This window comes from Pholis gunnellus (genome assembly GCF_910591455.1).
Source record: "Pholis gunnellus genome assembly, chromosome: 5".
Classification (NCBI taxonomy): domain Eukaryota; kingdom Metazoa; phylum Chordata; class Actinopteri; order Perciformes; family Pholidae; genus Pholis; species Pholis gunnellus.
The window spans coordinates 4,086,276-4,097,539 of record NC_136531.1 but is presented as its reverse complement, the minus strand read 5'-3'; the positions used below and the strand labels follow the sequence as shown (position 1 = coordinate 4,097,539).

At 43.4% G+C, this 11,264-nt stretch overlaps 1 protein-coding gene across 1 annotated transcript; it reads right to left on the bottom strand.

The window, feature by feature from the left end:
• Window positions 1-381: 381 nt before the first annotated feature.
• actr2a (actin related protein 2a) lies at window positions 382-10,592 on the bottom strand. Its single transcript, XM_079159345.1, has 9 exons — window positions 10,501-10,592; window positions 7,980-8,090; window positions 7,234-7,449; window positions 7,042-7,114; window positions 6,701-6,837; window positions 6,160-6,309; window positions 5,890-6,035; window positions 5,527-5,659; window positions 382-4,888 (listed from the first exon to the last, which is right to left on the bottom strand). The coding sequence occupies exons 1-9, from the start codon at window positions 10,546-10,548 to the stop codon at window positions 4,718-4,720; spliced, it is 1,185 nt and encodes a 394-aa protein (XP_079015471.1). The 5' UTR covers window positions 10,549-10,592; the 3' UTR covers window positions 382-4,717.
• Window positions 10,593-11,264: the final 672 nt, after the last annotated feature.

The window sequence follows — 11,264 nt, the reverse complement described above, 5'->3', positions numbered from 1 at the left end:
TGGCTCATTGATGTTTTAATAGTTGTTTTTGGACAACGGCACAGTAGACGAAGATATCTTAAAAAAATAATCAACTCAAGACGCTGAAGGCCTCCTCCTGAACACACGGGAGGCGATGCGATGGTGAGCCGGAGCGGCTCTGGTGCTTGAATCCCGTTACCATTGAGACCACAGTGAGCGGGGAAACGGTCCCACATCAAAGAGCCGGCGTCTGGAGTTTGGTTGTGCAACAGGGACCCTCTAAAGCAGCAGGGTTCATCCTCCAGCAGACGCCCATAATGAGACACACATTGTGTGAAAAGACATGAACTGCTTCTCTGTAAATCGCACCTCAGCGCTACGTAAGACAACAGACATGAAGACACAGCCACACCAGCAGTCTATAAATCATTTGCTTTATTTAAATCAGCGGTTTGGCAGTTATGCTACAAACGAAACATAAAAAGGACGAGCAAAAAAAAAAAAAAAAAAAAGTTACTGTACTTGACACTTGATGACCGAGTTTGTCGAGAGCAAATTATACATTTATATTTATATATGTGAGTTAAGTGCCTCCAATATACACATAAGAACTGAGACGGAAAACCACAAATACCAGCTTTTTACGTGGTCTCCGTTTCCTGACACCAGATTCTTATTAATATTACAAATAATGTTTCAGTAACCCACACAAAGCACCTTGTCCTGTGACCCCAAACCCACTAATGCATCTTCAGTACAGCCGAGAGCAGGAAGGAGAGGCCGGTGTGGTCACGAGGAACAAGAAGAAACGTAAGATTCAGGAGGAGAGGAGCTCAGCTTTCTAAATGATTTAGACAAACATCCCAGAATGATCTCATTGGTTGAAGGGTTGAAGGGTTGAAGTGTTCAGGACACTTGGGTCCTGATTGTGACTGAGGCTGAGGCTCATGGGTAATGTAGTATTTACAGCCACTCAACATTCAAAAGAGATGATTTTTAAAAAGACGTGATGGAGCCTTTCATCCGCTAAATTATTCATGTGCAGTCAGTCGATAGAAATACTTATGGAACAAGTTTAATAATTGTTGGGTATTTAATTTCAACTCTTAATGTCTGTTTATTTTGCCTCATTTTGAAATGTTTTAATCCTGCTTCAACCATGTCAAACACTTTGTAACGGAAAAAATACTGTGTTGGCTGAAGGACAAAAGTATAGAAGCACCGTACTGAAGGCAAAACAGCTGAAAATATTAGATCTCTAAAGCACGGTTTACTTGAGGATAGCTGCTCTCCGCTGTGTGTCTATGAATATACTTCTACCACATCTTTCTATAGTATCAGTCCACTGTTCCCACACCTCCTTCCCTCCTTCAAGACCAACACATGGAACTATTTCCTATTGGACATTTCCTTCTAAAGAGAGGATATGTGTTATATTTTTAGCCCCCTCGACACCCGACCCAGGACCAGCCAACCAATTTGTTCACCACGCTTTTTAATAAGTTGTAGTTTGATAGCGATGGCTGAATCCAGGTGAGAAAGCTTCGCTGTGAACGAGGGGGACGGATACAAGTCAACACACAGAGAGAAACAAAAAGCACATCAATGATCAGGAACATGAAGAGAAAACAAGAAGCTGATGGAGCCTCGTGGAATTTAAAGCGTGCTGCGGTATTGGCACGAGAGAAATGAGCCGATCCAGGACCGTCATATTCCACGTATCACAGTCCTGTTCATCCCACTGAGCGGCTCATTAAACCGGTCACGAATACAAAACACTCCTCTTAGCGACCAGAGGCCTGCACCACGAAGCCAGTTCAACAAACCCGGGTAGATAAAAGGTTATCTGGCTTAACTAAACCCTTCAAACCGCTAAACGGCCCCACGACGCTGGTTCCATAGAGGCCGTCTTTGCAGCGTGAGATCAATCACCAACACGGACGAAGAGAAAACTATGATATCGGACAAAAAAAACTTGAAGTTTAACTCGTAATTCAGACTGAAAGTAAGTTTAAAACTGCAGAAGGACAGCAGGCAACAAATGTCCGACTGTGTGAATGAGTAAAATAACAGATTTATAACTTCACTGCTTCATATAGAGCACGATACAGCCCACTACAACTACATGTGTGTATTCAGGTAAGTTAATGTGCTGCTTCAGCTGCACTCCAGCGGTGTGAAACAGACGTGGGAGCAAATAAAATAAATATAAAAACATAATTCTAAGCAATGAGAAGCTTTTCGTTCCATAAATGATAAATCACCCACAGCGTGCGTTAAAGTGACCGAGACACGATTCTCTCAGAGAATATACGATGAGAGAATATAAACTTTCTGTCTTTTCTTTTCTTTTATTTGCTCCAGAGAACACACACATCGTTAGTCAGATCTATCGATGACACGGCGATATTAATTCATTGCCAGCTCTCTTTCCTGCACGAGTCCGTTTAAACTGTTACTTTCCGTCTTTAACTTGTTTGTATTTGTGTAATATTAATTTACGACGCACGTACCGAGCTCTGATTGGTCAGTAGGCGGTGCTTTTACACCAGTTGATCTCTTGTCTCCAACATAACAGGACACGTGTTCAGATCCTACGAAGTCAACCTCCGTCCTAAAACTGAAAACCCGGATTTAACCCTGAAGTTTACCCGGTTAACCCCAAAATCCTGCTTCCTGGTACAGGCCTCAGAAAGGAGGGAATAGCTATGTTTAACAAGGAAGGCCTCTTCCATTACAGTCAATAAAGATTCATGTGGAATCTTAAGAGGCTGCAGAATATCTTCATTCTACACCGTTAATGTAAATATAAGATAAACTAGTAGAGCTGCTGACAAGGTGACATCATCTAACGTTATTCAGTTTACTACTTCACGAGACTTCTGAGAGGCTGCTTTAAGGGAATGTTGGACAAATATGACGATCGACAATCTAAATATTTGCTGATTTATTCGACTAATCTTCGCAGCTCCTCCATAGCTTTCACAAACGTAACGCATATCGCAGCCTGTTTGTTGCAAATTTGGTAAAATGGAGTTCTGCTCAGCGACTGAGCTCAGTGCTGCCCCCCGGTGGCTGACATCTAAATTACAGCAATGTCGGTATAAACCCCGATTGGAAGAGACCTTTCTCTGTCGGAGCAATACATTTTTTTTTTTATCCCTTCTACCTTACAGGTCACGAAAAAGATTGTCCACCATCCAGTGAGTTCATACTTTTAATTTAACTTCCTGTGACAAACTGTAAGCAGCTCAGTGACGTCTGGATGCAGCGATGCAGGATGTTGATATGTAGCATGACGGCCCTGCGTCGCCCGTAAGGAATGACTCGATGCTTCGTGATCGTTAATGGAATGGAAAGCCTTCCCTCTGTGATCTGCGATGGTTTATTTGTCGGTGGTAAACAGGATACGGAGACAAATCAAACCCATTAAAAGCTTCAGCTGGTCCGTTTCTCTGCTCACCACCACAAACCAAACCTTCCGACGCTGCGCTTCCAGAAGAAGGCGGGAAACCTAAAAGAGGTTTCCCACGAATTCATTTCTTCACATTGAAATCTTGTGGAAGATTTTGAAACTTCTGCGCTTAACAAGCAAGCAAACGTCCCAACGAAGACGAACGAGGTGCCGAGTTAAAAACCGGGCTGCCCGCCCTCCTGCACCTTCAGCGCAGTGACTCATCCCCAAACATTAAACAGGAAATGTGAGCGGGGGAGGGGGAGCATGTGATTCGACGATCGGTATGTTAAAAAGACACAGTATGTGATGATCTATTTGTTCGGATATCTAATCTCTGTAACGTTCCACCCTGTGAGCATTATCTTTAATGCCGGCATCTGTTTTGACAGATTAGGTGGCACATTTTTATGCATGGCGGGGGGGGGGGGGGGGGGGGGGGGTCAATGTGTCCCGGTGTGAGAGGCACACAAGCCAAAACACTCACACATGTGCTGCTCCACAAAGAAAGCACAGTTTGACGTTGAACAGTCTGTATTTTTAAAGCCATGGATTACGATTTCATCTTTAAAAAAAGGAAAACATTTTGGGAAATTAACATTTTCTTTTCATGGCAAGAGTCGGAAATAAGATCGATCTCACGTCTGTGCAGTTAATGTAAAGCTACAGCCAGCAGCTAGTTAGCTTAGCATAAAAACTGGAAGCTCACTGATGTTATATCTTCTTTATACGATAATTAAACAAACAAGATATCATAAAACTACTCAAATCATCATTCAGCTTTACCAACTAAATAGGCAAAAAAGCCCCAAAAGCAGTCCAGCACGGAACCCCCTAAAACTTGCAGAATTGTGTTACTTTGGACAGAACCAGGCTAGCCGTTTCCCCCTGCTTACAGTCTTTATGCTATGCTAAGCTAACTTCATATTGAACAGACAGACTGGTGTGATTCTTTGTCATCCAACTCTCGCCAAGAAAGCAAATATTTCCAAAAATGTTGCACTTTTCCTTTAAATGGAGAACTTAACGGCACTAACTCGTGCATCTCCAAACATAATTCTAATAATAACATTTTTGTCAAGATGTCTGGTAACATCCCTTCCCTCGCCATGAGACTTCTTACCCCAAATCCTTCATCCCTCTTCCCCCCCCCCCAACCCCCCTCTTTGCTTTTCAAAACGAGCGTGAATGGACGACACAGCGTGACCGTCCAGACACATCAAGGTAAGCGGTGCATGGATATCAGCTGAGGGGGTAAGATGGAGGGGGTGTGAGCGGGAAGTGTTTTTGTTTGTTTGCGTTTTATCTGACGGTGACTCCGAGCTTCTCCAGCACCCGCGTCCCTTTCTCCTCGTACTCCTCCCGCGTCATCCAGAAGTTGTCCTTGTCCTTCATGATGTCGGCCAGCACGGCGCCGCCCAGGAACACCATGTGCTTACGCCGAGGGGGGTCCTCTATCCGGATCTTGAATTTCTGAAGGTGGAAAGAAGAGCAGAGAGCGTCAACGGAGGAGAAGCGGAGATTATAACGTGTTTGGAACCTCCTTAAAATACACGGGTTGTCTCTTAATCACAGGTTGGAGGTTTTCCCTGAGAGCGCTTCCTCTCGAGGAACAACGACGTGTTACATCTTCACCTCGTCATCATGAGACCACGACACAGAGACGTCTCTGAGGGATTAAAAACATGAACTAGACTGTGGCTTCAGCTCCCCCTGGTGGCCAATACGAGCACTGCACAAGGAAGCTCTGGGGAAGAAGCAGTGGTTTACAGTGTATTTATATATTTACTGCATCACCGTCACTGATCAAGCTGATGAAGTGAGATTTTAAAATAAGCTGATAATCACAATACACCATTCTCTCCTACTGTATATACAACTGACTACTGCATATTAATCGACTGTACATGAGCTACTTTCAGGAGTTATTAACAGTAAATACTAAAAACAATGCTAGGCTAACGGCTCATCAACAGAGCTTGATGCTGCACTGACGGGGAAACCTTCATCCGCCGTCTTCTTCACGAGGCAGCCACCGATCTGTTGGCAACACTTGAATGATTTAACCTCGAGGCCTCGTGTTTTGGGTTTTTTTCCCCCCAGACACTCACCGATAGCTTGTCCACGTCTCCCTTCAGCACTCGCTCCAGGTACAGCTGCTTCAGTTCGCGCTCCAGGCGGGACGGCAGGCCGGGATACATGGTGGAGCCTCCGGACAGGACGATGTGCTTGTAGAACTCAGACCTGATCAGAGAAACGCACAATGATGTGCGACCAAAACAAGTCTTTGAAATTCTCGGCTGCGTAAAGACGGCGTCCCGCCAGCGCAAAGGTGCGAGGGCCCGTTCCTCGCTGCTTGCAGCTTTAATTATATTAGTTTTTTACTTTTATAATGTCAGCTATCTGCCTTGTATATGTTGGTATTGCTGTTATTGTTTTTTCTCTTAAAAGACGATCCGTCCCCGTCAGCTCACCTGGTGTCGATATCTGCGGCGTGGATGGTGTTGAAGAGCAGCTCGGCCACGCCCACTCCCTCCACGTTGATGAGGTGGGGTTGAAACAAAGCCTCTGGGGCTTCGAACCTCTCACCTCCCACCTTGATCAGCCTGCCGTCTGGGAGCTGAGAGGACACAGCACAAAACCCCAGCCTTCAGAAACGTAACGACGCCTTAGTGCCGTTAAATACTCTAAACGTGACCTCGACGGCGGCGAAGGAACGGGTAAAGTTCAATAACACGACTGACCGTGTACGACTCCACCAGCACCGTGGTCTCCAGTGCCAGCTTCTGCTCCTGCTCGATGTTGTAACCCACGTAGCACAGCTTCTCCTTCATCATCCTCACCGTCTCAAAGTCCGCCGAATGGTTGAAGGCGTAACCTCGCAGCAGCAGCAGCTGGTGGACGGACGGGACGGATTTCATGCTTATGGTTATCGTGGAATACAACTACATCAATTTAACACCAAAAACAACTGGTTTCACATTGCTCAACAACAAATTGCCATTTGTAGTTTGTTTTCCTGCAATGAGACATGTAGGGTAACTGACTTAAAACAGGATTATGATGGTTAAGACTCTAACAGTTTGACATGTAGCTAAAATAAAAATATGAAATATTGTGACTGTTAACCATGTCATTAAATAAATAGCATGAGCATTAATCTGCTCCCTCTATTACTGGGAAACCCCACCGCAATACACATACTTTGTATCATATAGTGCATGCACGTGTAGCGTTAAAAGGGAAATATGAAGACAGTGCATCACTGTGTGGGGCTGCCGGTACCTTGATGAGGTAGCGCGTTATGTCCCTCCCTGCGATGTCAAGCCGTCGGGTCAGGTGGGGCAGCGAGAAGCCCTCGTACACCGGACAGATGTGAGTGACGCCGTCGCCAGAGTCGACCACCACTCCGGTAAGCAGTCCTAAAACAAAAACATGCCAAACAGATGAGTATTGGCCAGTACTCGTTAGCATTGCACTCCAGCGCCACCAGTGGTCAAACTATGTTAGCGACAGCCTAGTGTTAGCATTCAGCTCGTGGCTTTTTCGTAGCACACGCACGGATTGTTTCTCAGAAGCTTTTGTAGTTGAGCGTTGATCACAAGTGTTTACGGAGACAAACGAACCTTGAGCGTAGAGCGTGAGGACGGCCTGGATGGCAATATAAACTCCTGAGAACTTGTACGTTTCAAACATCACCTGGCAGGAGAAAACACACAAAGTATCAGCTAAATACTGAGGCCACTGAGTCTCGTGTGAGTGATAGTCAACTAAGAACTTTCTTTGGTTGAGGTAAGCTCTTACTATACACAGCCCACCTCTATGATCTTTTCTCTGTTCTTGGTGGGGTTCATGGGCGGCTCGGTCAGAAGGATCTTGCAGTCGTGCGAGTCGATGTTGAGTTTCTCGGGGCCGAAGGTGTAGTCCCACAGGTGCTTCATGTCGTCCCAGTTCCTGACGATACCGTTGTCCATCGGGTAGTTCACCTCCAACATGGAGCGCAGCTCGCTGGCCTCGTCCCCCACCATCAGGTCCTGTGAGGAGGTCAACAGTTCAGCGGACCGATGAACAAGCTTTGGACCAGCAGCTCTTTACCTGCAGCTTTTCTTCACTATTGCTGGCTGCTGTTCCTCTGGTACAGCGGCTTACAGCCACAAGGTTTTCATTTGAGCAGCCGATTCATCGTGCAGGACGACCACCGCTGCAGACGGCTAAATCTTTGCTGAAAGTATCACAGTCCAAACGGGTAGAAGAGACATCCGCACACCTAAATCTTTGCAGTTTTACACTTTATTTGAACTTTCGGTCTAACGGACCTTCACCAGAGCACGCAGCATTCAACGATGGACAGGCAGGTAAAAACAACAAGCCCCTTTCAGATCATTGTATGCAACACACCTGTGCCCACCATGGAGGTGGGAGCTCCACCTCCTGGGAGACTGCAGCCTTTAGGTACTAAATGAAGCACTGTTAGGCATACCAATGGAATGTGCGGATATCTCTTTTATGTCCTTTTATGATACATCCAAAGAAGTACTTGTAGTTCCAAGGAGTTCAACGTTACCTTGATTTCAATGTTGCCAACTTTGGCTGTGGAGCGGATGATTGGCCGGCCAACCAGCGCGGGGAAAATGTGTTCGGGGAAGTTGGAGCCTGCAAAGCCGCACTTGACAAACTAGGACATGATTGAAAGGAAGAAAAGATGGAAAAACATGCGTTACGGTTTTCAAATAACCCGGTAAATACAATACGACGGAAGAAACTCCTGTAGGGTTCAAGACATATGTAATAAGAGTAAAAATTGGTAACTGCTAATCACAATGTGTCTATAAGATAACTTTGTCACAATATCATTATTAAAACACAATAAATGACTGAGGCTGAAACTACACATTCTCATAAACAAACATTCCTTTAAGGCTTGAGAGCAACAGAATTATATTGTTTACATGACTCCATCTTTTCCTCACAAACCAAACAACATTGCTCCCTGCAGTGTTTTTATTCTCCACTTATTAAAAACGTTCACATAATTATTAGTATTATTACTAAAATATAATATCAGAACAGACCAAGTAGTTTTCTTCTCTTCTTCAACACGCTTTGATAAAACATGTCATAAAAACTATTTCTTCGGTGCAATGTTTCAGAATGACTATTCCTTCATACGAAAAGGACTTTTGTTTTGAAGCATATACAGGAAGTGAAGTGGTGTCAGCACAGCAGTAGCTTTATGAATCAATGTCAGCCCGCCACAGTAAATGAGCCGAGCAAAACATAAAACTGCATTCAATGTGGATCCCGCATGTCCGGACAATGTCTGATCGGCTTAATAAGGTCAGTATTGGGGCCGATATAAATCCAGCAGATAAAATCTGTGCATCTCTAACCTTAAAATGAGATGACGGTAAGAATCTTAGCCCATTACAATGTTCTTTTCCTTGATAATGTATCAGATGTGTCACTATTTGCATTAAAAGTGCATTTTGATCACCCCTGAGTAATTCTCTCAAAATGTTTAACCAGGGGGAAAACATAATTCCTGTAGTTTATGATTTACAGAACATATAGGAACTAGGCAGTGCAGGTGTAGTGGTGGAATGTAACTACCGGTAAGTACAATTACTCAAGTACTGTACTCAAGTACAAATTCAAGGCACTTGTACTGAACTTGAGTATTTCGATTTTATGTAACTTTAAACTTCTACTCCACTACAGCTCAGAGGCAAATGTTACTCTTCAGATTATAAGTTTTCATTCGCTTCCTGTGCAGCGAAAATCATGCATCTCCAGATGTGTTTATTTGTAATATTTGTGATAAACTGAAGAATGAAGTGTTTTTCTGAGCGGTAGTATTTTAAAAAGGAACACAACCGTAAACATCTACAGCAGTAAAATGCAACATATGCATTAATGCAGCAGTCATTTTTATCCAAAAACATAATATACAGCTGACAGGGAATATAATAACAGGCAATGAGTACTTTTACTTTTGATACTAGAAGTACATTTAGCTGAGAATACTTCTATTTGAGCAATGTTTTGATTACTTTTACTTGTAATTAACTATTTCCACAGCGTGGTATTTCTACGTTTACTGCAGTAAAGGATCTGAATACTTCCTCCTCCAGCTGTGTAAATAAATGTCCATTCAAACTGGTGAAACCTGCAGCAGATCTCACAAGTTTCCTTACATGGAAGAACTGCCTCGACTTCCGCGTTGGCCCAGAGGCGGACTTCCCGTTTACTGGGCGATTAAGTTGAATACATTTTCCATTTTTTAAAAGCTACTACAGACATATGGGACCATTTAAAGACATTGCTTACAAGTGTACTTTTTTAGTGTATGAGGGCGGGGCCGTTTTTGGGTAGTGCTACTGAAGCTAAGCTAGTTAGCCTAGCATAGGCTAGCATAGGCTAACTAACGGAATATTGTGAATCATCTTCTGAATCTAACCTAGTCTTTTTAGCTGCGGTCGGGTGGCTCTTCTTCAAATTCGGAATATTTAATCAATAAACAAATGTAATGACACGAAGCTAGCTACCGTGGCTAACGTTAGCTAGCTTCGCTACCACCACAGGTTCAAAGATCTCATGAATTAAAGTCGTGATTTGAAATCTTAAACCATGGTTACTAAACTATGGTGTGGGTGTGTTTACTCGATGGGGTGTTTTTGGTTGCGTTTGGTTTAACTGTGCAGTCGCTAACTACTGCATCACATTACCAAAGTTACTAAACCAAAGCTAACTAAAAAGGCTAGCTAAACTAACCATTAGCTAAGATACCCGAAACGCCAAAAGACGCTTTATCAGAGACTTTATTGGCTATACGTTGATGACGCACTGATACAAATAAACTGTAGCAGTCAGCTGTAGCCCTGTTGCAGATGAATGAGCTGAATCCAGCTGACAGACACATTCCTCGCACAAACCCACACAGACAAGCTACCGCGTTAGCCTATTAGCTCTCCGTTACTTCCGGTTTCCAGTTCTCTCTCGTTTTCATATCAAACTGTACCGCGTGAAGGTACGAGAGCGACACGGAGTGAGACTTTACAGCACACCCTCTGCTGAGTAAAACTTACCCCGGTTCCATTGTCACAAACAACGACTTTTCTCCCTTGACTGTCCATTTTGTGTTCCCTGAATCCAGCAAAAAGCAGCAGCCCCACTTCCTGTGCACTCCAACGTCAATTGAACCAATCGCCGGAAGCAAGACGCACACTCGGGTGTGACTCCTTCACAATAAAAGCGCAATGTCCTATAAATCAAATCGGACTGGAAGAAGCATTAAGATCCTTTGTTTTTTACTACTGTAATAACGCCACTTTGAAACTACTCCACTACAAGTAAAAGTCCTGCATTCATAATTAACAACACAATTTTAAATCTGCACAACTTTTACACCAAATAAAAATAACAGTTACATTATATTACATTAAATATATGAAAATAAAGTACTTTTTTAAAACCAGAGTCACATCGCGATAGAACAAATAAATATGTTATGGTACTTCAATTTTAGTGGCCAGTGACTATGGTTGCAGTGGTCCATATTATTTGGACAAAGACAATAGAAATACTCAAGTAAAGTACGACTATACATCGAATTTGTAAACTACTTAATTAGGCCGACAGATAATAAGCCAGCAACTTGCAGTTCTGATAAATATTTCAAATGGTAAAACAGTTTCTTCCCTAAACATTTGGTTTCAAATCTTCAACCTGCAACACTGACTTTTTGGCCACTTGGTGGTAGCAACCATCTTTAAAAACATAACATTGTTGTGAATGTGTTAGCAAACAAGTTGCCTATTCACACATTCAGCAAAAAAAGAACGTTATTTTA

Bases quoted from the DNA above. Each gene is read 5' to 3' on its own strand.
- actr2a (XM_079159345.1), bottom strand. From the start codon at position 10,548: ATGGACAGTCAAGGGAGAAAAGTCGTTGTTTGTGACAATGGAACCGGG. The intron at 8,091-10,500 runs GTAAGTTTTACT...ATCATGTCCTAG, and splicing joins TTTGTGACAATGGAACCGGG to TTTGTCAAGTGCGGCTTTGC. The intron at 5,660-5,889 runs GTGAGCTGACGG...TTCTCTGATCAG, and splicing joins GCCGCAGATATCGACACCAG to GTCTGAGTTCTACAAGCACA.